Source organism: Puma concolor, chromosome C1 (assembly GCF_028749965.1).
Source record: "Puma concolor isolate L17-30 chromosome C1, mPumCon1.1.hap2, whole genome shotgun sequence".
NCBI lineage: Eukaryota > Metazoa > Chordata > Mammalia > Carnivora > Felidae > Puma > Puma concolor.
Window position 1 is genome coordinate 50,874,649 of NC_141674.1, and position 27,962 is coordinate 50,902,610.

At 37.3% G+C, this 27,962-nt stretch overlaps 1 protein-coding gene across 6 annotated transcripts in view; it reads left to right on the plus strand.

Moving 5' to 3' along the window:
• The window catches only part of PATJ (PATJ crumbs cell polarity complex component), a 367,672-nt gene that overhangs the window by 148,265 nt on the left and 191,445 nt on the right, over positions 1–27,962 (plus strand). For 5 of the 6 annotated variants that reach the window (XM_086717156.1, XM_086717157.1, XM_086717152.1 and 2 more), the window contains exons 26-27: positions 1,221–1,298; positions 13,293–13,389. In XM_086717156.1, coding sequence (XP_086573282.1) covers positions 1,221–1,298; positions 13,293–13,389 — 175 coding nt within the window. The remainder of the gene's footprint in view (positions 1–1,220; positions 1,299–13,292; positions 13,390–27,962) is intronic. The other variant, XM_086717155.1, reaches the window with a different exon arrangement.

The window sequence follows — 27,962 nt, forward strand, 5'->3', positions numbered from 1 at the left end:
TGTCTCAAAAATAAATAAAAATATTTTTAAAAATTTAAAAATAAATATAAATAAATAAATAAATAGAGGTATAAATATTAAGCACTCACAGTGTCTGTTCGTATACAAAACATTACATATGTGTTGATGTGTGATTAGTATTGTTTTTTATTTAAATGAAACATTTCTGAGACTTGCTCATTTATTCCAAAATTAATTTATGTCTTTAGACTCTATAGTAAAGGTGAAGAAAATTTAATTTTAAATTATATCCAGACAGAGGTGGGTTTTTTTGTTGTTGTTGTTGTTGTTGTTGTTATGTTTTGGCTTTTAAATTATTCCAAGGCAGGCAGTTTCTTTACATTTCTGAGAAAGGAGATTTTTTTCTTAGAATCTTCATGTTAATTATTAGATTCTATGGCAAAATTATTTGTGTTAGTTATTCGTGGAGCCTTTTAAAAAAATCACTAAAACTGTTGTATTTTCCTAAGATGTTTCATGGATTGTTTTATAAGAAGAAGTGAGTACAAAAGTAATCTATGCTGTTGGCACCATCGATAATTAGAATTGTTTCTATGAAATGGAGCTGTTTCATTCACGTGTAAACATTTATTGAGTGCAAGCATGTAATGGGTTCTTCCTGAGCATTATGTATAGTGATAATAGTGATCAATCTCAGCTCTCACTGAGCTTTTATCCAGGACTGCGACTAGATTTATAATTCATCTTCCTGCTAACAGTGATGCTGAGATAGTTATGGAGTATGCACAGTGTGCTAGATAACCTACTTGAACTGGGGTACAGTGAAGAAAAAGGTAAACCTACCAAATAAATGGTGCATCCCATGTTCTAGAGACTAACATAGGTTGCCCCTAAAACTGTATTTTGGAAACTGAGCTGTGTGGATGACAGTCGATGTCATGACTTTCTTTTTTAGTCTTCTCTGTCTTCACTTTGTGGATCTACACCAGCTTGGGAACTTACTGCTCTTTGATGTTACACACACACACACACACACACACACACACACATGCACACACACAATATTTGGGGTTATCTAGCTTGTAGTATTTTTCAAATTGTATTGTTGGCCTTGAATTCTACTTCTCAGGTCTTTACTTTTTAGATGAAGTCAGAGACTTAGTTAAGTAAGATTTTAACTGTTTAAAGAAATAGTGTGATGACTGTGACACTTAAATGTTTTATCCCTTTTCCTTCCCCCCTTTTTTTTGTGGTCCTAGGTTGTTCCTACTGTGCATAACAAGGCCAACATAATCGCTAGTAACCAGGACCAAAACACCGAAGAAAAAAAAGAAAAGGTAACTTGAACCTCTCAAACCTTTAAAAAGTGTTTTGGTGTCTTCTTGCATATCTGAGCTGCAGTTAATAAGAATGGTCTTTTAATTAGCATCAGGGTAGAAGGACCATACTAATAATGTTTCCTTCCTGAGAATATAACTGGTTCTGGCCATGAAGAAGGCCAGAAAAGTAGTGAAACAGGTGCAAAACCATGATGAAGCACCAGTCATCCACTGTCATCTTTGTCTTTCTTTGCTGTTCAGCTGGGCTGGTTGTCTGTCCATTCCTAGAAAATGCTTCTCACTCTTGGGACTTTCTGGGACAGCGATCTTGCTGTTGTCTCAGCCTGGAAGTCCATTTCCCACATTGTTCTTCCTTTTATCCTTCAAGGAGAAGCTCAGAGGTCATCTCTCTGAGAAAACATTCCTTACCATCAATCAGAACCAGTCATCCATTCCTGTTTTCCCGCCTCTATTTTAGTAGAATTAGGTGATCTACAATTTATTTTAGAATATGGTATCTGGTAGGGAGTAATTTTCGTTTTTCCCCATCAAGATAACTAATTATCCCACTATTTTAAAATAGGCCCTCTTTTATCTACTGACTTATAGTGCAACCTCTATCCTATCTCAGGTTATCGGGGGGAGTCGACTTCTGAGTTTTCTCTTTGTTCCCCAGGTATGTCCCAGTACAAATGCTGCACTAGCTCAATTATTAAAGCCTAATAATAAATCTTGTTTTCTAGTAGAGCAATTTCCTTTACATATTTCTTCTTCCTTAGAAATGTCTTACCTATTTGTGTCCTTCTTTTTCATATGAATTGTAGCTGTAACTTGTCAAATTCCACAAAAAAAAAAGTCTTTGAGGATTTTGATGGGAACTGTGTCATATTGGTAGATTAATTTGTAAAGAAGTTATATCTTTATGATATCTAGTCTTATTAATCATTAACATGGTATATCTTCCTGTATATTCTTTTATTCCTTTGAATTTTTATAATTTTGTTCAGAAAGGTATTGTAAATCTTTCAGTTGATTTATTCCTAGATACCCCTAGATTTTGTATTGCCTTTATTTTTTTTTGTTTTTGTTTTTTGTATTGCTTTCAAATATTTTAAACTGCATTTTCTGTTTGTTGCTAGTGTATAGACATAAAATTGATTTTTGTTTGGACATAAAATTGATTTTTACATATTTATTCGAGATCTTATAACATTATACTGTTATTCTTTTATAAAATAAAATAATCCAGTGCAGAACATTGGGAAAACCAAAAGGGTGAGACAAAAAAAATAAAATCTCCCATAACCCACCACTTAAGGATAAACTTATTAAATATTGTATGTAGAGCTTTCTAGTGTCTTTATGTCCTCCATAAATGTACATAAAGTAATTTTAAGAATGTGAATCTCAAATTCTAATACTATGTAAATTTTTATTTCTGGATTTTCTGTATAGGTAATAATAATCACTGTGGATAAAGGCAGTTTTCTTTTCCCCTTTGTTCCAATCTTTTTCTTATTCTATCTGCTGAAACTTCCATTGTATTTACTAAAGAAGTAATGATAGCTAACATTTTTGTTGTGTTTCCTCCTGATATTTAAGAAATTGCTTTTAATAAAGGTGCCTGGGTGGCTCAGTTGGATAAGTGTCCGACTTTGGCTCAGGTCATGATCTTATGATTTGTGGGTTCAAGCCCCATGTCAGGCTCTGTGCTGACAGCTCAGAGTCTGGAGCCTGCTTTGGATTCTGTGTCTCCCTGCCTCTGCCCCTCTGCCATTCGCACTCTCTCCCTCTCTCTCTCAAAAATAAATAAACCTTAAAAAAATTTTTCTTAAGAAATTGTTTTTAATATTTCACCATTGAATATGATGTGTTCTGTAAGTTTTTGTAATAATCCTTCAGGTTAAGGAAGTGTCCCCTTTTATTCTTATTTTGCTAAGAATTTTTTGTCACGAATGGCATTGGCATTGAATTTCATCACATGTATTATCTGCATTCACTGAAATAACTGTGTATGTATAATGTATTTTTCTCCTTGAATCCCTTAATGTGGTAACTTACATTAATAGATTATTTTTAATGTTGAACCAATCTTGAATTCTTGAATTAAACTTAATCTGGTCATGATCTTTTTCGCACATTAATTTTTCTGGCATTATTTCTTTTGGGATTTTTGCATCTGTGGTTAGGAATGAGATTGGCTAGGGATTTATGTACTATCCTATCTGCTTTTGAATAGATGAGACTACCAAAATGGATGGTAGGCGTGTTTCTTCTTTTTCATTTCTCTGTGTAAAATGGTAATTACTCTTTCCTTAAATCTTTGGTCACACTAGCCTGTAAAGCCAGTTTGGGCCTGTGTTTTCTTTCTTTTTTTTTAATTTTTAAAATGTTTTACTTATTTTTGACAGAGAGAGACATAGAGTGATAGAGAGGGAGGCACAGAATCTGAAGCAGGCTCCAGGCTCTGAGTTGTCAGCACAGAGTCCAATGTGGGGCTCAAAACCATGAGCTGTGAGATCATGACTTGAGCCAAAGTCAGACGCTTAAACAGCTGAGCCACCCAGGCGCCTTTGGGCCTGTGTTTTCTATGTGAGAAAATCTAAAATATTGATTCAGTTCTTTAATAGTTATGGAACTATTCACATTTTCTATTCTAGAGTCAGTTTGGGTTACTGGCTCTTTTTTGGGAATACTGATATCACTTAATTTTTACATTTTTTGGTATAAAGTTGTTTATGTATTCTCTTAGCTTGAATTATATATGTTCTATCCATAGTTCTTTTTCATTGTGAATATAGTTTAATTTTTTACTTCTTAATTAATTTTGAAGATAATTTTCATTTAATTTATCTTAAAAAAATTTTTATTCAGGTAATAGTTGACATTACCTTTGTTTCAAATGTATAATTCCTTTATGTAGGTGTGTATGTATGTATGTATATTTGTATGTATTTTGAAGTTTATTTATTTGACATAGAGCGCACAAGCAGGGGAAGGGCAGAGAGAGAGAATCCCAAGCAGGTCACACTGGTAGCACACAGCCCAAGGTGGGGCTCAATCTCACAAATAGTGAGATTGCGACCTGAGCTGAAATCAAGAGTCAGACGCCTAATCGACTGAGCCACCCAGGCACACCTATAATTCCTCTATTTAAAGTATTAATTTTTGGGGCGCCTGGGTGGCGTAGTCGGTTGAGCGTCCGACTTCAGCCAGGTCACGATCTCGCGGTCCGTGAGTTTGAGCCCCGCGTCGGGCTCTGGGCTGATGGCTCAGAGCCTGGAGCCTGTTTCCGATTCTGTGTCTCCCTCTCTGTCTGCCTCTTGCCTGTTCATGCTCTGTCTCTCTCTGTCCCAAAAATAAATAAACGTTGAAAAAAAAAAAAGTATTAATTTTTGAACTGCGTTAGTCATCTCTGTTTATCTTTATTCTGCTTAATTTTGTTCTCATCTTTATACTGCCTTACTTTGTTTGCTTTTATTCTTCTACTCCCCCCACTCCCCACTGTAATCTTTAGAGAGTTATAGAGGTTATTAATTTTTAGCCATTTTTTTTAATAATCATTTAAGACAAGTCCCTCTTTACATTCCGAGATTTTAGGTTGAATTTCTGTTGTTCAGTAGTTAGGTTTGTTGTTGTTTTTTGTAAGTCCCCATCTCATGTCTTTTTTACCCAAACTTACTTAGAAATGTATTTTTAAATTTCCATATGACTATTTTAAAAAACCTTTTATTTTCTCATGGATTTCAGTTATAATCAGAGATTGTGGTTTATATAATACTCTTTTAAGAAAAATTTTTTTAAATGTTTTTATTTATTTTTGAGATTGAGAGAGACAGAGCATGAGCAGGGGAGGGGCAGAGAGGGAAGGAGACACAGAATCTGAAGCAGACTCCAGGCTCCGAGCTGTCAGCACAGAGCCCGACTTGGGGCTCGAACTCATGGACTGTGAGATCATGACCTGAGCTGAAGCCGGACGCTTAAGTGACTGAGCCACCCAGGCACCCCAATACTCTTTTTTTTTTAATGGAAGCAGCTGTGTTCCTTTTTTTATCTCTCTCTTTCAAAAAAAAAAAAGTGTATTTCTGAGAGAGAGAGAGAGAGAAAGTGAAAGAGAGAGAGAAACAGAGTGCAAGCAGGGTAGGGGCAGAGAGAGAGAGTCCCAAGCAGGCTCTAAGCACGGAGCCTGATGGTAGGGCTCGGACTGTGGAATCGTGAGATCATGACCTGAGCCAAAATCAAGAGTCAGACACCCAGGTGCTCCTATGTAATACTCTTTTGCATTAGCTGAGACTTCTTATGGCCTATCACATTATCTGTTTATTATAAATGTATATTTGTGATTAAAATAATAGGATAAGGGGTGCCTGGGTGGCTAAGTTAAGTGTCTGGCTCTTGATTTCAGCTCAGTTCATAATCTCACAGTTGGGGAGATCGAGCCCTACATTGGGCTCTGTGCTGAAAGCCTAGAGCCTGCTTGGGATTCTCTCCCTCTCTCTCTCTGCCCCTTCCCTCCTCATGGGTGTGCTCACTTTCTCTCTCTCACAAAATGAATAAATAAACATAAAAGAATAGGATAAAAGAATTTAAGATTTTATTTTTAAGTATTCTCTACACCCATAGTGGGGCTCAAACTCATAACCCCAAGATCAAGAGTACATGCTGCAGTGACTGAGCCAGCCAGGCACCCCTAGCATTAATAGTTATTGGGTATAGGTTTATATACAAAGTCACTAAGGCAAAGTAGTTAGTTAAGTTACTCAGATATTCGTTGTACTTACTAATGTATTTTGGAAGGGGGTCAGGGCAATCTAACAATCTCCCATTTGATAGTAAAATTAGTCTATTTGTTGTATGTTTTTTTAAGTTTTTATTTTTAAAAAAATGTTTTAACGTTTTATTTATTTTTGAGAGAGAGAGAGGGAAAGAGCGAGCGAGCAAGCAATTGAGGGGCAGAGAGAGAGGGAGACACAGAATCTGAAGCAGACTCCAGGCTCTGAGCTGTCAGCACAGAGCCCAACATGGGGCTCGAACTCACAAACTGTGAGATCGTGACCTGAGCTGAAGTCAGACACTCAACCGACTGAGCCACCCAGGCGCCCCTTATATGGTTTTTATTTAATATCTTTTAAAGTTCATTTATTAGGTGTGTACATATTTTAAATTTTTATATCTTTACTCTATGTGGCATTATATAGTAATGCTATAACATCTATTTCATCTAATATCACTGAGTCTGGTCCAGCTCTCTTTTTGTATTTGCCTGGTTTTTGGCTTTAAATTTTTTCAGCCACACACAGAATAAATTCAGGTCTCTAGCCTGAGTGAGTCTGGGCTTGTAAGAAATTCTCAGGGAACACTGTTTTCCTATTTTCTTTTCTTTTTCTTTTTCTTTTTTTTTTCCTTCTACATCAACTTAAGGCCAAGGTCAGGAAATATCCCAACTATCTTCTGTAGTCAAGATTTTGGTTTGTTGGTTCAATTTGTCTTTAACTCCACTCATTGCAAGTTTCACCCTGTTTAAAAAAAAAAAAACTATAACTGAGTTTGAACATTTATTTATAGACATGTATGCAGGGATCATTCAAGGCTCCTTAAGGATTTGGGGGGGAAGGGTTCTTGAAAAGGATAAGAAAAAGTAGCATAGTTCCCTTACCAAATTATAGAATTGTTTTAACCTGGTTGGTTACCTTCTTTGAATTCAGATTTTAATCACATAGATTATAGTCAGGTTATCAGCATATGCTGTGTGTTCAGGATTCTAGTTTGATTTTGGCACCTTTTGGTAGACACAGATAATATGTAGATTCTGGAAGACCATACTTATTGCTTCTAGAAATATTATGTGGAGGAATCTAGGTCATTACTTGCAGAAATCTTTCTCAGACTTTTGCAAGTAATAGCCTTCATTTGAAGGGATTAAATGTCTAGAATATAAAACCAATGCTGACAAAAAGGAGATCATGAGAATGGGGTACCAGGGAAAGGGGCCAGAAGGAGGGATTAAGACAAAGCATGGAGAAGCTTTTGGGATTGATGGTTATATTCATTATCATGATTGTGATGATGAATTCAAATTGTACACTTTAAAATGTGTGCAGTTTTTTATGTCAGTGTATCACGGTAAAGTTTTTAAAGACAGACAAAAATTCCCTGCCCTTCTGGGAGCTTACATTCTAGCTGGGGCAAGGCAAACAATATAGAATTTAGTGACTGCCACCTAAAGCAATTTGGGGACAAGACATGAAGACCCACAAAATGTGGCATTGGAAAGGGGCTGGAAAAGAAATTCCATGAAGACAGGGAGCTCATCTATCTCAATATTGCCCTATCCCATTGCCCAAAACACTGCCTGGTACCTAACAGACACAGAGTATGTACATACTTGTTGAATGAATAAAAACAAAATAAAAAATCTCTGGCTTTACGTCACCAAGAATTGGCACATGCCCTCTGGGCAAGTGCCACCTTCTTGTGCACCACTTGACCTTCTGATTTGGGATTTATGGTCGTTTCTGGCTTCAGTCATATGTTGCAAAAGCACATTTTTGAAATTTTATCTGTCATCTTTGTGTGGTTAAGGTGGTTTTCTCAGAATATTTAGTCTACTCTGTTGTTGGAATTTTGTCAATTTGTATCTTGATTCCAAGATCTGAGCGTTTCTCAAATGTCTGCTGGAAACCCATATGTGGCCCATTACTACTGTGCAGAGCAGTCCAGGGAGATGAAATCATAAAGGAAGCAGAGAAGGGATTAGTCTGTGGGGACACAGATAATAACCACACACATATGAAACTGGTTACTGACTTCATTGGTTTGGGGAACAGGTAGTTAGGTGATTCAGGATAATTCCACATAAGATCCTAGGAAAGAGAAAGATAAATATATGATTCTTACCAACTTTGGCCTGTTCCATTAAACTAAATTGAGTCTCAAAGAAAGCCAGGATATTTGCATTCAGAAAAAAAAAAAAAAAATCCAGTTAGAGCTTGGTAGTACCAAAAGTCAGTGAAGTTCTGTCCAGCTGAGTTCTTTGGTTCAGAGAATGACTAACCACTGAGTTAACATTGCAGTGAGAGAAGTCAGATCAGTATCAGCATCTCCCTTACGGGATGATGTTTCAGTGGTTACAGGATGTACCTTACCACGTCTCTTATCTGAAATTATAGTTTACATGCTAAGCACTATACTACATTCTAAAATAACAAAGCACCTTTACTCCAAGAGGTGCACAGATGAATGTGACACATAGTGAAATAACCAAAAGTACAATTACGATGAAAAAAGCATGCCTGGGATACTATGGGAGCACAGGCAGACAGACTTCCCAAAGTTGGGAGGTCAGATGATTACAAATTATATTATCTCTTTAAAAATCTCCTTTAGGTAGGTGATGGGCATTGAAGAGGGCATCTTTTAGTATGAGCACTGGGTGTTGTATGGAAACTAATTTGACAATAAATTTCCTATAATAAAAATAAAATAAAATAAAATAAAATAAAATAAAATAAAATAAAATAAAATAAAATAAAATAAAAAATCTCCTTTAAAATTGTCATCATTAGAAGTAATTCCTTTTAGGGGCATCTGGGTGGCTTAGTCGTTTGAGCGTCCGACTCTTGGTTTCCGCTCAGGTCATGGTCCTTAAGCCATGGGATTGAGGCCTGCATTGGGCTCCATGCTAAGAGTGGAACCTGCTTGAAATTCTCTACCTCCCCCTCTCCCTCCCTCCCTCCCTCCCTCTTCCCCTCTCCCCTGCTCACACTCTCTCATAAAATAAGGTAAAATAAAATTCCTTTTATGCATTGTTTCCTCAATACAAAAGCAGTGCTTATTCTCTAGAATTACAACCTTAAAAGAGACAATAAATGTCACCTGAAACCAAATACTAGGAAAGATGTAGGCTAGAAATCTAAATTTTGGCTGCTTTTCATCACGGAGTGTGAAATGACAGACCATCAGGATTCATAGACATACTAATACTCACTATATGCTTGTAACTCCTTGGCATTTTCCTTCTAAAATTTGCTTCAGTGTTACTTCATATACTCTTTTTCTAAAGGAGTCATGGACACTAATACAAGTAGGAGATGTTCTTTCACAGAGAAGTGGTCTCCTATTCTCTTTATTTTCTTTTTATGTACTACCCAAATGCAAATATTGTGTCCAACCAAACATAATAGTCCTTAAAAATACAGTCATGTTAGGGCGTCTGGGAGGCTTAGTCAGTTGAGTGTCTGATTTCAACTCAGGTCATGATCTCATGGTTTGTGTGTTTGAGCCCCGCGTCGGGCTCTGTGCTCATAGCTCAGAGCCTGGAGTCTGCTTCAGATTCTGTGTCTCCCTCTCTCTCTGCCCTTCCCCTGCTCTTGCTCTCTCTCTCTCTCTCTCTCTCTCTCTCTCTCTCATTCTCTCTGGCCCTCTCAAAAGTAAATAAACATTAAAAAAAATACAGTCATGTTAAACTTATAAAAATGTATCTATACCAAGTAAGTACGTAAACTGAGTACATTAAAAAAATTTTTTTAACATTTATTTATTTTTGAGAGAGAATGAGACAGAGTATGAGCTGGGGGAGGGGCAGAGAGAGAGGGAGACAGAATCTGAAGCAGGCTCCAGGCTCTGAGCTATCTGCACAGAGCCCAACACAGGGCTTGAATTTAGGGACCGCAAGATCATGACCTGACCCAAAATCGAAAGCTTAACCAACTGAGCTACCCAGGCACCCCATGAGTACATTTTATTGTATGTAAATTATTCCTTCATAAGGTTGATGTTAAGACTCACATCTATTTCAAGTGAGAAATCTGGACTTGCTCGAGTCTGGGGCTAAGGAGAACCTCATGAAGGTTTTTGCAAAGATCAGAATGATCTTTTGTGACCCTCCTGGTGGCACTTAGAGTGTTACAAGATGTGCTCTTTGATTATTCTTAACAGTAACAGGTGATACAGTTTTCTATCACTATAATCCACATTGTGCTAGGTCTTAGAATTGGCTGACAATACTCTGCGATGTGTAAATATTTGTGATATTCTTTTATATATTATATGTATGCATACGTGGCATGTAGACATGTGGGGATCATGCAACATTGGTGTAAATGTTTTTATAGTCTTATTTTGCTTTATACTCCACATCAGTAAGATCAAGGATATTAGGGAGAAAGTATAGCTGTTTCTAAATTCACCAAATCACTTTGATTTTGTGAATCTGAATTGTTATATTAAAATACCTCTGAGTTCGTGGTTTCTATGGAAAGGTATTTTGGTTTTCAGTTAAAAGACTGACACATCTAAGGTCATGTGAGGTTAGTTTTACTATTTTCTGGAAAACTGGGAATATTAGATTTAAATAATGCTTATTAGTCTCTATAAACCAATCAGAAAGAGATTTTTTTTTTTCTAATTTATTAGCACCCTCTGAAGGTAGGAAAATATTTCTCACAATGAGAGGTAGGGGCTTTTCTCACTTTCAGATACACAGAGCTTTTTCGGCCTCTACCCTATAGCTTGAGTCATAGGACAAATGTAGATAGAAATGTACATACCCACTGGTCTTCATGTCAGAAAGCTATTCTTTCCAGTGGACTCAAGACCTGTTATTGCACAAAAACACCAACAGGGAAATAAGGACTAACAACCTATTTTCAATTGTCTCTCAACCTAGAGAATGGATCCCCGTAGAACCAATATATAATGAGTCCTCAAATACCACTAAATTGTCAGACTGTAAAACCCAAACTCCATTTACTACTCCTGCTAATGGGAAATAATTCACAGTCCAAGTGACCTATGAAATTATGTAATATGTACAGGGGCCAGTTATTTACTTACCTCATTAAGGAGGGAACCACCAAGATAGCCTGGTTCTGAGAGAATTGGAGAGAGTGAAGTATTTATTAGTTGTTCAGAGAATGCATGAGTAAGATTCAAATTTAGATACAAAACTGGTTAACATCTTGACAGGGCAATAAAGCTATAACCTTTGGAGTTATCCTTTTTACAGGACTAAAATAATTTGCATCTCTACCAGACAAAATTACTATGCAATGCTATTGGACAAGAACCTTTTCCATTACTGTCATTTTTCTAGAAGTTAATATGTTAGACCTAAGCAGCATGACTGGCAAGCAGTTATTTGCTCATTCAGACTATAGTGTTGGGAGGCCTGCTTTATACCAGGCACTGTTCTTGAAACTAAGGATACCACACTACTATTCTCTGCTTTCATGGAGATTATATTCACCTGGCCTCCTTGTATGTCCCTTGCTCCATCCTTCATTGCCACCAAGAGAGCCTGGCCCTCCCTACAACCTTCCCTTATGAGCAGTAGAAATATGCCCCAGGTATCTGGCAACCCACAATCAAACGACAGGGTGACCAGGACATGCTTATCCTATATTCTAAGAGTGTTGGTACTACATGGATGGAACTAGAGGGTATTATGCCAAGTGAAATTAGTCAGAGAAAGACAAATATCATAGGACTTCACTCATATGAGGACTTTTAGATATAAAACAGGTGAACATAAGGGAAGGGAAGCAAAAATAATATAAAAACAGGGAGGGTGGACAAAACATAAGAGACTCTTAAATATGGAGAACAAACAGAATGTTAGTGGAGGAGTTGTGGGACGGCAGGGGGGGCGGGGGGGGGGGCTAAATGGTAAGGGGGCATTAAGGAATCTACTCCTGAAATCATCATTGCACTATATGCTAATTAACTTGGATGTAAATTTAAAAAGTAAATTTAAAAAGTGTTGGTAGAAGTTAATTTTAATAAAATCAGTGGTGTAACAGTTTCCTCTTAAATGTGTTTTTTAAATGCCATTAAAGAGTTCATATCTCTTAATATTAAAAGCTGTCTGTCCTTGTCCCAAGTATTGTCTTTGACCTGGAATGATCTGGTTCAGAGGAAAAGGTTTACTGAAAGGAATACATGCACCTTCTTGACTCTTCAGTTAACCCACTTTTAAGTTTTTTCAAGCAAGAATAAAGACGTAGCATGATCACACTTCTGTATTCTTTTGTTGTTTAATCTTAAATAAATTTGGGTGTGTGTTTTTCTTTGTGGATCTCAGGTAATGTTTTCTGCTTTGGAGGAATTTATTACAGGCCTGCTTTCTGTAATGGACATTTACTGGATTGTATCCTGCCATTAGTGGTTTTGTCATATAAAGCATAATTGAATGTACTCTATTGAAACCCTGTAGCAAACAAATCTTAATCCAGTTATTTTGATATTTGTGGAGTGCTTGGATCTATCAGCTCCTATTCTTTTTAGCAGCTTGGATCTCTCTGTAAACTTCAGCATGTTTTATTTTTCCCAGCGTTCAAGAAAATGTCTACATTCTGTGAAGGTAATCTGACCATAGAGTTTTGTTCTACTTTAAATCTCAGGCAGATATTTATGTGCTGTATCATTTGGTGGCTAAATTTAAAGAATACGTCTACAGAAATGCAAAAAAATATTCATCATAAAGATTTGTTTTTTAAAACCTTAAAATGTATATGTTGACTATCTGCAAATTACAGATGAATATTTTTACAGTTAGAAAATCTTGGTATTTCATTTCAACTATATAAGAATGAGATCTGTGTCTTCTGCAATTGAGTAAACAGTTTAAATAGTTATAGAATTAATATAGTGGATAGTTTTTACATTGATTTTGAAATGTCTTTCATTTGAATTATTTGGTTAATAACAGTGTAAATAAAATATATATAATTGGCATTCTCACTGGGGAAAGGAATGTATTCTTCTGGGCAGGTTAACCGTCTTAAATGTTGCTTTTGAATTCCTATTTTTCTATAGTAGTATGTTTATATCACAGGGTCACTTACATAATAACATAAATATAAGAAGACAAATTGTATTTGTTTCACAGCCCTTCTTATGTGACTGAAATTGGATACAGTCAAAATATTTAGATTATCTTCTTATCCTGTTTGTCATTGAGGAAGAGGACTGTGCAAAGGCAATTAACCTTTCTCTCAAATTTTGCATTTTCAGAGACCAGGAACCGCTCCACCTCCAATGAAACTTCCACCTCCTTATAAAGCTCCGTCTGATGACAGTGACGAAAATGAAGAATATGCCTTTACCGACAGTGAGTTCCTTTTCATTCTTTGCAGTGAATGCAGAATTTATTAAATTGTGCTTTCATGATGGTTGTCAATTATCAATGCCATTCTGTGGGTTCTTAGAAAATGTGTATTAGCATATCATGCTGAAAAAGAAAATTTACATCTCCTTAATTTTTCACTTAATTTACTAAACTTCCCTCCTTTAATACTAATAGTAGAGTGAATGTCAAAGGCAGCGGGTTATACAGTATTTTATCTACATTTCCTCCTACTGTTACTATTTGGTTGTGAACGGAAAAATGCTAAGAAGTCCTTTAACTTGCACTTTGCCCACAATAAGCAGAGTTGGATGTGGATGCCAGCTCTTGATGACTTTCTGTATTCAAACCGATGGTGATGTTGCTAATGCAAAATTACAGAAGGCTGGAGTCATATTCTCCTTTAGAATTCCTTTCATGATTTTCTTTGCATTAGCTGTATCAAATATACATTCATACATGTATTTAATGGAGGCTTTATTTAAAAGAATTTGCATTTCTTTTATGCATGTAAAGTATATACAGTTAGATCTGATTGCTATTGTACATGGAATTTCCTTTGGGGAGGGTGATGAAAATACCCTAAAATTAGATTGTGATGATGGTTGCACATTTTGTGAATTTAGTAAAACCCACAGGATTATGTATTTAAATGGGTGAATTTTATGGTTTGTGAAATACGTATTTATATATGTTCTTTTAAAAATAACCTTGTTCCTTCCACGATTTAAAAAAGGAGTTTGATAGAGAAATCGAAAGAGTTAAAATTCTGACTGCAGGACTTCTTAGTGTATGACCTTCAGCATGCCCTCTTGTATAAAAATCATGGTTCTTACTTCCCAGGGTTGGGGGTGAAGATTAAAATAAGGTGATAGAGCCTTTGGCTTGTCAAACAGTGAAATTTCAACAAGTATTATAGCTCTTACTAATAATTATTGCTAAGTTGATTTTATTTTTTTTTTTATTTTTTTTAACATTTATTTATTTTTGAGACAGAGGGAGACAGAGCATGAATGGGGGAGGGTCAGAGAGAGGGAGACACAGAATCTGAAACAGGCTCCAGGCTCTGAGCTGTCAGCACAGAGCCCAACGCGGGGCTCGAACTCACAGACCGTAAGATCATGACCTGAGCCGAAGTCGGCCGCTTAACCGACTGAGCCACCCAGGTGCCCCCTAAGTTGATTTTATAACGGTATTTTCCCAAATACTGTAATAAGATGTGAATTAAAATATAAATAGATGTGTTTATAATCATTTAGTTGGCTTTATAAAAACTTGATTTGCACTTTGTGGTTTTAAAGAGCCCTTTCTCGTGCAGCATTTTCTTCATTTATTCCACAAATCTTTGTTAAAAGCCAACTGCTTTTTACTAACGGTATTGAGTCTGTTATGAAATATATAGTTTTATTGGGGTCACCAACTTGGAAGGGAGTGTACAAAGGCATTGGAACAAAATATGACAAGTGTGCTGTAGTGTTTCTCAACCTCTTCTGGAGAGTTACACTGATGGATATGATTGATATGTGTATGCACATGTGTACCATAATCCCTTGTTCTGATATAGGTGTTAGGACAGCTGCAGCAGAGTGGAGATACTTGTTGGTTATTCATAATTTCCAGGATGCTAGAATGCCCATATTTGCATAGTTAGGAAATCTGGTTTAGGCATGTGATAAAGACAATGTTCTAATCCTAGTTCTATTTGTGAATTCAGGGACAAGTGAATTAACTCCTTCATGGCTCACACTTGCTCATCTATAAGTGGGGGAAGGGATGTCTTATGATAACCTTCCTCACAGCATAGTTATAACCTGAGGAGAAAAGCATTTAAAGAGCTTAGTAGAAGGATGTGATATCAAGTAAACACTCTGGTGTCCATACGTCAGGCCTTTTATCTATTAACTCAGTTAACGTCTAACAACTAACCTGTGAGGTCTCTAATTATACAAATAAAGAAACTGAGGCTCAGAAAAATTAAGGAATGTGTTCCAAAGTTACACAGCTAGTAAGTAGTGGAAATGGAATTTGAACCCAGACTCTGATTCCAGAGCCTGTATTATCATCTATACTTCCTGTTACTTAAATCTCATTTAGTATAGCAGAAGTAGGTACAAAGTGGTTAAGATTATCCAGTAAATATGGCTTTGATGCCATAAGACAGTAGCACCCTCCCCAAAGTTCCAAGTTGGCATACATGTATTTTCATACATGTGCACAAACACATTCACATATTAGTGGGGTTCAGGAAACGCCATTTTACACTGAATGCAGAAAAAACTTCTAATTCTTAAGTCATCCAACTGTAACATTTCACAGATTCTCCAGCAAATATATTTACGCTGTGAATATGATTTTCCATTTGTTTTGCTCCCTAATTTTATTTTCCCAGCATACTTTCCCTTTCTTCAGAAGGGTTTGAACCATATGGGGTATTAGATGGTTCACATTTTAAATGTAGGTGAGCCTAAAGCCTCTAGCTTCCTATATTTCTTTGTGAAGTGGATCCCATGGCTTTTTTCTTTGTTCCTTGACTCTTATTAAATGACTACTCTGCTCATCCATCCAAAACTAAAAGTAGATTGGTTCACTGTTTTATCAGATTCTTACTGTCCCAAATCTAACCATTTCTTTTTAACAGTTGTGAAAGTATGATTTTCTGACTTTCCCATGGTCCAGGACTATGAAGTGGATGGCTGGAATCCAAGCCTTAGGCCCACTAGGAAGTGGTGATTGTATTAGGTCACAGACGTGAGACACATAGGATTTTAAAGTGTAGTTACAATCTAACTTAGGTGATCTTTGGTAATTACTTCTTTATAAACTTCATTTTTGAGTGGATATTATAGGTGGCCAGAGATTGTTCTAGGTGTTGGGAACATGACAGAGAGAACAAGATCTCTCTCATTAGCTTATATTCTAGTAGGAGAGAAAGATTATAAACAATGAGATAGATTAAATATTGATAAATAGTCTGAATAACTAAAATAAAACAAAGTAGTGAGACTAAATGCTTTGCAGGAGTCAACATTAAGTAGAATAGGAAACAACGGCCAAGATAAGACCAAAGTGACAAGAAGGAGCCAGACATACAAAGAGCTCATATAATCCTATAGATCTGAGTTTTAATCAGACTGTGATCCACGGTAACCTATGGATTACTTAACAATCGGGTATAGATGTGCGCGCGCACACACACACACACACGCACACACACTTACATGCATATATAATTGAAATAAAAGTTTCACAAAATAGTACTTACCTTTATAACATATGAAGAACTTTATTATTTTTCTTTTTTTTAAGTTTATCTATTTGGAGAGAGAGAGGGAGCATGAGCAGGGGAGGGGCGGATAAAGAGGGAGAGAGAGAGAATCCCAAGCAGGGTCTGTACTGTCAGCCCAGAACCTGATGTGAGGCTCAAACTCAGGAACCGTGAGATCATGACCTGAGCCATAATCAAGTGTCTGTCGCTTAACCTACTGAGCCACCCAGGCACCCCTCTATTTCATTTTTTAAAATGCTGTTTGCAACTCAGTTTATTTCTTGACGGTTTAATAAGTTGCAACCTGTAGTATGGAAAACACTTATCTAGAAGTCTGGCTTTCAAACTTCAGAGTGCATCAGAAGCATCTAAAGAGCTTGTTAAAAGCACTAGCTGCTGGGCCCCCTCCCAATTTCTGATTCCTTACATCTGGGAGGACTTGATAATTTGCATTCCTAATTATTTCCCAAGTGATGCTGATACTCCTCATCCAGGGACCATATTCTGAAAACTATTGATCTAGGTAGTATTTTAAGTCATGGGAGCTGGTGAGTTTACTTAGGACTGATGTATAGACAACAACAGGAAGCTAACCCAGCATGGGCCTCACAAGCAAGCAAAGGAGCATCCTAGCACACTAGCATTTCCAGGAGATTGTAGAGTTAGGCAGTTTAAGAGAAGAATATGTTTCAAGAAGGCCTCTGTCCCTCTACTTCAGTAGCCAAATATGGAATGATGCTGAGAGTTTATGGAGGTTAGAATCATGGAAGTAACCATTGAACTTAACAACATAAAATTGTTAAGAAGAAAAAGAATACTTGATAAAATACTGTACAGATTGTTGTGAGAATTAGATGTGACAACTAATATAGATAGTATGGTACATAATAGCTCTTTATATTATAGATCCTTTATCTTGCATAGTTGAGCATAATTCATGACATTCTGGTATCTAATTATAAGAAGGCTTCTAACCATCCATTGAATGAAAAGTGCTGAAAATTTTTTTTAATTATTTTTTTTTAATGTTTATTTTTGAGAGAGACAGAGACAGAGACAGAGCACAAGCAGGGGAGGGGCAGAGAGAGAGGGAGACACAGAATCTGAAGGAGGCTCCAGGCTCTGAGCTGTCAGCACAGAGCCCGACATGGGGCTCGAATTCATGAACCGTGACATCATGACCTGAGTCGAAGTCGGACGCTTAACCAACTGAGCCACCCAGGCACCCCAAAAAGTGCTGAAATTTTAATTAAGGATTATGAAACAATTATGAATTAAGAAACAGTATCCACATAAATGCTTAGCTATTGAAAACTACCATTATCACACCTACAGGATTTATCCAAGGGAAGTTGCCAATGTAGAGAACTTCCGACTTAACTTTATGGTAATTGTCTTTAATACCTAAATTAAAAACTAGATTGTCTTGACAAAGGCTTAAGATCACTGAGGGCATGAAGTGTCACTCAGTTGACTATCACGTGGTGACTTTCAAATCTTCATTTTTAGCCATCCTCTTTCACATCCTGACATGTTTTCAGTTGGCTGCCAGAAAGATATGATGTCTTTTTTTCTTCTAGCATTATAAATCTTTTGTGCAAAACAAAATGTGTTTTCTTCCTGAAGGCTGACCTTTTTCCTTATATTCTCAATTTTTCATAAAGCCCTTACTCCAGACTGAAGCTTCACTTCTGTTTGTGGTCTCTCTTCCTCAATTAATCTTCATTACCAATTTCTCCCACATTTGTAGCTTCCTTTGCATTTTTATTGCCACAATTTTATTTTTTTTTAATTTTTTTTTCAACGTTTTTATTTATTTTTGGGACAGAGAGAGACAGAGCATGAACGGGGGAGGGACAGAGAGAGAGGGAGACACAGAATCGGAAACAGGCTCCAGGCTCTGAGCCATCAGCCCAGATGAGACCATGAGATCGTGACCTGGCTGAAGTCGGACGCTTAACCGACTGCACCACCCAGGCGCCCCTATTGCCACAATTTTAGTGGCTATATAGTTGTAGTCACAATTTATTGAGTACCTACTATGTGTCATACATTTCCCCAATTCTTTAAATGCTTTCTCTTTTGATTTACAGAAGAGCTCTAAAAGGATATCTTGTCTTTGGGCTGATTTCAGCTTAATCTCACCTTCTTTGGAAAACCTTGCCTCATTCCTCATTCTAATATATATTCTTGTATTTTTTTTTAATAACACAACGAAATGTGATTATTTATGTGATTATTAGTTTGTCTTTCCCTTCAAGTTCCATGAGTCGAGTGATCCTCTCTGTTTGGGCCTGGCACATTATAGAAACTCCATATTTGGGACAAATTAATGACAGAGGGTGTGTAACTTGGATAGTGATGTTGGGGGTGTAATGAAAATCCAGGTCCGCTCATAGTGCTTTAGAGATAGCCTTTCTACTGAGCTGTGCCATCCATCTAGTTTCAGAGCCTTCTGTCCAGAGCAACTTGCCTTCTCTTTGCCAATATGCCACCCCTCACCTTATCTAAAAGGAGTGATCCCCACAGAGAGAAGCCACTATCTCGAAAAAGTCCCACTTTTGATCCCAGACATTAAACGCTTTTATATCTGGTCTTTCTAACCTGTTGGTATTCATTATTTAAACTACATTTTTAAACATCAAGGAGCAGAAGGTTTTGGGATGACTTTTTGTAACCTATAAGAGCATGATCATAGAGAAGCAATGAGAATCATACAATAGACATGTTTCTTGATGTATATTAGGTTCTAGAAACTCAGAATATAATTGACTTCTCTGACACTTGGCTTTTAAATGGTATAGCAGAGATGAATGGAACTGCATGCTGAAGGCCTCTTAAAGCCTTTTTTTTATACTTTAATTTCAGAATAGCATACTCTCCTTAGGTGCTTTGTTTTTCCCTCTCAATTTTTTTTCTTTTGCTCTGATTCCTTCCCCACCCTCATAAAATTATATGTTCTAATATAATATTTGGTAAAAAGAATTTATTTTGGTTAAAGTTTAGAGGGGATGCCAGGGGCGCCTGGGTGGCTCAGTCAGTTAAGCATCCAACTTCGGCTCAGGTCATGATCTCATGATTTCGTGAGTTCAAGCCCCGCATTGGGCTCTGTGCTGACAGCTCAGAGTCTGGAGCCTGTTTCGGATTCTGTGTCTCCCTCTCTCTCTCTGCCCCTCCCCAGTTCATACTCTGACTCTCTCTCTCTCTCTCAGAAATAAATAAACATTAAAAAAAAATTTTTTTTTTAATGTTTAGAGGAGATGCCTTTTTAGAAAATTACAGCTTTAGGGCACCTGGCTGGCTCAGTTGAAGGAGCATGCAACTCTTGACCTTGGGGTCATGAGTATGAGCCACAGGTTGGGTATAGAGATTTCTTAAATAAAATCAGAAAAGAAAAAAAAAGAAAATAGAGCTTCATTGAGATATAATCCACATTACTATATAACTCATCTACTTAAGGCATGTAGTTCAATGGCTTTTAACATATTTAGAGAGTTCTTCAACCATCACTACTGTCAGTTTTAGAACAGTTGGAACATTTTAATCACCCATCCCCCACAATATTCCTACTCATTAGCAGTCACTCCCATATTTATTCAGAAATTCTTTACATCCATATATAAAATATACACACATATATATTCTAATTTTAAAAAAGATTTTGTAGATACTCTGCATGTGTTCCCATGGATTGGGTTGGGGAACCTGCCCCAAACCCTCCTTCCTTTTACCAAAAATTGAAATCTGCATCTAAATTTGGAAGAAGACAAGGATATGTTACTGTCCTCAAATCTAGCAGTGCTTTAAATCTCACCTCCTCTGCCCCGCGCAAAAAAAAAAAAAAAAAAAAAAAATTAGAGAACAAATTATTATTCACAGATGGTATAGTAGTCAATCTTAAAAACTCAAAACCTTAAAAAACTTTTTGGCAACAGCAAGTAAGGCTATATATGAGTTGCACATATGAAAATATTGGCTAATCAGTTTCATCTATTTAAAAATATAAAAATTTTCTCTCCCCCCTTTTTTTAATGTTTACTTATTTTTGAGAGAGAGAGAGAGAGTGAGCATGAGAGGGGGAGGGGCAGAGAGAGAGGGAGACACAGAATCCGAAGCAGGCTCCAGGCTCTGAGCTGTCAGCACAGAGCCCTATGCGGGGCTCGAACTCACAGACCACAAGGTCATGACCTGAGCTGGAATTAGATGCTTAATGCACTGAGCTACCCAGGCACCCCTTTGTAAAAATATTCTAATAGTGATAACAGAAAAACTAGAAAATATCTAGGAATAATACAATTAGAAATGTGAAACTCATGGCAGTGATCCGTAAGTTTGTCATTTACTCTTTGGCACTGTGACAAAAACTCTAAAACTACTCTCCCCCCCCAAAAAAAAAATGTATGTGGATACACAAAGCCATTGTCACCTGTGCACACACCCTCACACACATACCTACACACACACACACACACACACACACACACACACACACACACGCACACACCCCTACCTCATTTTGAGTAGGCATCATTTTTTTTGCCTGTTTAGTGAAAGTCCTGAAGCCCATTTAAGAATTCATTGACCACAGGTTGACAACCTCTATAGTTTCTTTTTTTAAAGAAAACTGGAATTTTATTAAAGAAGATTCAGGGGAAAATTAGAGACATTTTCCTTTTCAGATTGGAAGAGGAAGTATATTAAAGATTTCAATTATTTTTAAATTAGTCTTTAAGATAATTTGAATCCAATTCCTAAATATATATAGCCCCTCCTTTTTTTTTTAAATATGAGGATTTGATTGAAAATTGATTTGGAAATGAAACACTACACAGTTTTGGAAAGTGTCCCTCGTATCTGAATATATTCTAAATTGGTAGTTTTCAAACTGAATCTGGAACTTTCAGAAATGAGTGAGAGTGTTTTTGCTTGTCTAAATCAGCTTTTCTCAACCTTGGCACTCTTGCCATTTTGACCAGATAATCCTTTGTTGGGTGGGAAAGGAGGCTGTTTTCCGCATTGTGAGATGTTTAACAGCATCTCTGGTCTCTACCCACTTGATGCCAGGAGCTCTCTCTCCCACAAACTTGTGGTGACAGCCACAGATGTCTCCACACATTGCTCAGTGTCCCCTGGTCCACAGGATGGGGGGGTTCTACTGTCATTTATGAGGATGCCAAGAGCACTGCATTTTATGGAATAGTCCTCTACGATGGAGAATTATTCTGCTCAAAGTTCTGGGAGCACTCCTGATTAGAAACCTTGCTCAAACTATAGTAATTAGGGGCAGTTGGGTGGTTCAGTCAGTTGAATGTCCGACTTTGGTTCAAGTCATGATCTCACAGTTTGTGAGTTGGAGCCCCACACCAGGCTCGCTGCTGTCAGCCCAGAGCCCGCTTGGGATCCTCTGTCTCCCTCTCTCTCTGCCCCTCCTCTGCTCTCACTCTTTCTCAAAATAAATAAATAAAATAAAATAAATAAACTACAGTAATTAAATCAGTTTAGTATTTGCAAATAAAGATGGTCTAGAAATAAACCCAGATGTCAAGAATTTAGAACATAAAAAATACATTTTTTGAAATAGAAATAGGATAGATTATTTGATAAATGATGGGGTATGTAATAATTTGGGGAGAAAAATGTAGAGATCTCCATTTCTCATCAAAATTGCAGTTTAATTCTGAATACTGTCTACTTCTAAACACTGAAAACATAAAAATACTGTAAAAAATCTAAGGTTTTTTTTAAGTTTACTTATTTTGAGAGAGATAGAGAGCAAGTGGGGGAAGGGTAGAAAAAGAAATAGGAGTTCTTATAGACTGTTGGCAGGAATATGAATTCATGTACCTCTTTCTGGAGACCCATTTGGCAGCATGTATAAAAAATTTAAATGTGCATATTCTTTGACTGAATAATTCAACTTCCAGTGATAATAGCTTAAGGAATTCAATGCCCATGTGAATATATGTATATGTACATATACCTACAAAGATGTGTTCTACATTTTTTACAAATAGCAATTATAGCAGTATATATTATATGTAATTTATAAAATGCCCTTGATGAAGTTACTTACTCCTAACATTTCTAGACATTAGACTTGAAACAGGTTGCATCCTTTTAGTTTGGATTCCTCATTTGTAAGATGGAAATAATAATAGTACTCCTTTGAGTGGGTTGTTTTGAGAGACTAGGAGAGTTAATGTATATAGCATCCTTCTACAGGAAGTGACACATAGGAAGTATTCCAGAAATGTGAGCTACTACTGTTTATTATCATCAATAGTAATACAACATTCTTCAGTGTTTGCCAAATATTGCCAATACAGGATGAAATTTCTGGCCTATGTACATATTAAAATTTTACCTAAAAATTACTATAGTTTAATTTTTTTAATGTTTGTAAAGTTTTTCTTTTAGGTTTATTCATTTACTTTGAGAGAGACAGAGACAGTATGAGTGGGGGAGGGGCAGAGACAGAGGCAGAGGGAGAATCCCAAGCAGGCCCCGGGCTGTTAGCCCAGAGCCCAATGTGGGGCTTGAATTCACAAAACCACGAGATCACGACCTGAGCCAAAACCAAGAGTTGGACACTCAACAGATTGAGCCACCCAGGCTCCCTGTAAGTTAAATCTTCTAAGTTTAATATTATTGTGTGGGATCAATACTTTATTAAGAACTCTATACAACTGGGCTGCTCCTTCATCACCCTCATCACCATTGTATGTGACACTCTTATTCTCCCGCTTTCATCTGTGATCACTGGAAGAGAAAAGCATTTTGGAATACTTCCTTTTTCTTGAGTATTTTTCTCTTCTATATTTTCTTTGGACCAAACATGGAATTATCCTAGAAGTTTTTGTATATGATTTTGTAATTTTTTTCCTTCCAATGTGGGCAAAATAGAGTTTTTGGAGAAAAATTCACGGCCCAAATAGAATTTAAAAACTAAAAATCTAGCTTTTAAAGATTACTTTGTTTAGTATGAGTGATAGTTTTCCAAACAGTCCTACAAAGCTTATAACATGACTTAATCTCTCTTATTCTGCCTTGTAGTATTTAAATATTTATAAACATTTGTTGATTCACAAAAGTTATAGTGCTCTCTGTAGAGTTAATTCTTTTAATATTAACATTAATTTTTAATATATTTTCCTATTTAACCTTTAAAAATTTTATTTAAGAAAAAATGTTTTAATGTTTATTTATTATTGAGAGACAAAGAGAGACAGAGCATGAGCATGGGAGGGACAAAGAGAGGAGACACAGAATCTGAAGCAGGTGCCAGGCTCTGAGCTGTCAGCACAGAGCCCGACGCGGGGCTCGAACCCACAGACCGTGAGATCGTGACCTGAGCCAAAGTTGGACTGTTACCGACTGAGCCACTCAGGTGCCCCAACCTTTAAAAATTTTTTAATTAAGGGGCACCTGGGTGGCTCAGTCGGTTGAGCGTCCGACTTCGACTTCGGCTCAGATCATGATCTCGCGGTCTGTGAGTTTGAACCCCGCGTCGGGCTCTGTGCTGACAGCTCAGAGGCTGGAGCCTGCTTCGGATTCTGTGTCTCCCTCTCTCTCTGCCCCTCCCCTGCTCATGCTCTGTTTCTCTCTCTCTGTCAAAAATAAATAAACATTAAATTTTTTTTTAATTTTTTTTTTTTTAATTTTTTTTTTCAACGTTTATTTATTCTTGGGACAGAAAGAGACAGAGCATGAACGGGGGAGGGGCAGAGAGAGAGGGAGACACAGAATCGGAAACAGGCTCCAGGCTCCGAGCCATCAGCCCAGAGCCCGACGCGGGGCTCGAACTCACGGACCGCGAGATCGTGACCTGGCTGAAGTCGGACGCTTAACCGACTGTGCCACCCAGGCGCCCCTTTAATTTTTTTAATTAAAAAGTTTATTTATTTGAGAGAGAGCATACTCATACAAACTGGGGAGCCATGGAGAGAGAATCCCAAGCAGGCTCCGTGCTGTTGGCACAGAGCCTAATGTGGGGCTCGATCTCACAATCTGAAATCATGACCTGAGCCAAAACCAAGAGTTGGACACTTGATCAACTGAGCCACCCAGGTATCCCCCACAATTTTTATTTTTAAATCAAAATGTTAGCAGCTTTCACCCCCATCTTTAATTATCTGAGGTATGTTACTCTTACAGTGATGAACATTTGTACTTCAATTAATCAAGAGAATTTGAACATATCAGGCATACAAAGAAATGTTCCAGTCTCAGTTACATCAAGAATTTTAACCTAGGAATTAACAGTAAATCAAAATGGCAGCCTTGTTTGAATTATTGCCATTAATACACAGTTTATTTTCTATTGTTAATCCATGCCCAGAATCACTGATCCTGCATGGGTTCAGAGGGGCCTGAGTGCTGAGGGTCTTTCAGATCTTTGGCCTTCTTGAAGCCAGTACCTCATAGCAGTTTAGTAAAATTTTACAGCCAAAGCTGAATTTTGCAGAACCCCTAGTATTTTTTAATTGAAAAAAGTACAAAAGCATGTATACTAACTCCTTTGAGAGGGGAGTTTTGAGAAAAATCTTGTCCTTTCAACTTTACTTAATCCACTTGAATTTTGTATAACAAAATATGTTTGCTTGGAAGAGAAAAACCATTTTGTCTTACAACTCAATAAGAAAACAAGCAACACAATTTTTAAAAATGTACAAAACTGAAATGACATTTCAACCAAAGATCTATAGATGGCTAAGAAGCACATAAAAATGCCCAACATTACTAATTATTAGAGAAATGCAGATTAAAACCACAGCACATTCATAAGAATTATTTTAAGTTTTTTAATATTTTATTTTTATTTTTGAGAAAGAGAGAGAGACAAGCAGGGAGGGGTAGAAAGAGGGAGACACAAAATCTGAAGCAGGCTCCAGGTTCTGAGCTGTCAGCACAAACCCAATGCAGAGCTCGAACTCACCAACCACAAGATAATGACCTGAGCCGAAGTCAGATGCTTAACTGTCTGAGCCACACACAGGTGCCCCTTCACAAGATTTTAATTAAAAAAAAAAAAAAGGGGGGGGGACTCTACAACTAGAACCCTAATACACTGCTGGTGGGGATGTAAAATGATATACCATTTTGGAAAACAGTTTGGTCATTTCTTAAAAAGTTAAATATAAGTTTACCATACAATCTAGCAATTCTACTTCTAGGTATATAGCCAACAGAAATGAAAACCTATGTCCACACAAGACTCCTACAAGTATATTAATTGTAGTGTTAGTCATAATAGTTCAAAATTGGACATAGCCAAGTGTCCATCAACTAGTAGAGAAACATAGTGTTGAATATCCATACAGTAGAAAAAAAGTTAAAAAGAGCAAAATACTTATATATACCATTATGCAAAGTAAAGGAAACCCAGTGCAAAAGACTATATACTATAAGATTCCATTTATATAGAATATCCAGGGGCGCCTGGGTGGCTCAGTCGGTTGGGTGTCCGACTTCGGCTCAGGTCATGATCTCGCAGTCCGTGAGTTCGAGCCCCACGTCGGGCTCTGTGCTGACAACTCGGAGCCTGGAGCCTGGAGCCTGTTTCAGATTCTGTGTCTCCCTCTCTCTCTGATCCTCCCCCATTCAAGCTCTGTCTCTCTCTGTCTCAAAAATAAATAAACTTTAAAAAAAATTTTTTTTTTTAAGTTTTATATAGAATGTCCATAAAAAACAAATTTATAGCTATAAAAAGCAGGTCATTCGTTGCCTAGATTTGGGGCTGGGATTGGGCTTCATCGAATTTGTTGAGGTAGTGGAAATGCTCTAAAGCTGGATTGTGGTGAGAGTTGCACATGTCTGTAAGTTGACTGAAAATCATTGAAGTATATGCTTGCAGTGGGTGAATTTAATGTATTATATTAAATAAAACCTGTTAAAATTATTTCAAAGTTAAATATAATTTTAAATATTTATTTTTGAGAGGAGGGGAGAGAGAGAGAGAGGCAGAGAGAAAGGGAGACAGAGGATCCAAAGTGGGCTCTGCACTGACAGCACAGAGCCCAGTGCAGGGCTCGAACTCGTGAACCGCGAGATCATGACCTGAGCTGAAGTCAGACACTTATTTGAGCCATCCAGGTGCCCCAAATATAATTTTAAATTGAAAAATCACATTTGTGGGTGAAGGAGTTTAAAATTGTAAAAGTACAAGCTTCCATAGGGCACCTGGGTGGCTCATTCAGTTAAACATCCGACTTGATCTCAGCTCAGGTCTTGATTTCAAGGTTGAGAGCGCAAGCCCCGAGGTGGGCTCCACACTGGGTGTGGAGCCTACTTAAAAAAATAAAATAAAATGGATGCCTGGGTGGTTCAGTGGGTTAAGCGTCTGACTTAATTTCGGCTTAGGTCATGATCTGGTTGTTCGAGAGTTATAGCCCCACATCAGGCTCTGCGCTGATAGCAAGGAGCCTGGTTGGGATTCTGTCTCCCTCTCTCTCTTTCTCTTTGCTCCTCCCTTGCTTGCTTTCTCTCTCTGTCTCTCAAAAATAAAGAAAAATAAACTTAAAAAAAAAACATTTAAAACAAAAAATACATGGCACAAAAACAGACACATAGACCAATGGAATAGAATAGAAACCCCAGAACTAGACCCACAAACGTATGGCCAACTAATCTTTGACAAAGCAGGAAAGAATATCCAATGGAAAAAAGACAGTCTCTTTAACAAATGGTGCTGGGAGAACTGGACAGCAACATGCAGAAGGTTGAAACTAGACCACTTTCTCACACCATTCACAAAAATAAAATGGATAAAGAACCTGAATGTGAGACAGGAAACCATCAAAACCCTAGAGGAGAAAGCAGGAAAAGACCTCTCTGACCTCAGCCATAGCAATTTCTTACTTGACACATCCCCAAAGGCAAGGGAATTAAAAGCAAAAATGAACTACTGGGACTTTATGAAGATAAAAAGCTTCTGCACAGCAAAGGAAACAACCAACAAAACTAAAAGGCAACCAACGGAATGGGAAAAGATATTTGCAAATGACATATCGGACAAAGGGCTAGTATCCAAAATCTATAAAGAGCTCACCAAACTCCACACCCGAAAAACAACCCAGTGAAGAAATGGGCAGGAAACATGAATAGACACTTCTCTAAAGAAGACATCCAGATGCTCAACGTCACTCCTCATCAGGGAAATACAAATCAAAACCACACTCAGATATCACCTCACACCAATCAGAGTGGCCAAAATGAACAAATCAGGAGACTATAGATGCTGGCGAGGATGTGGAGAAACAGGAACCCTCTTGCACTGTTGGTGGGAATGCAAATT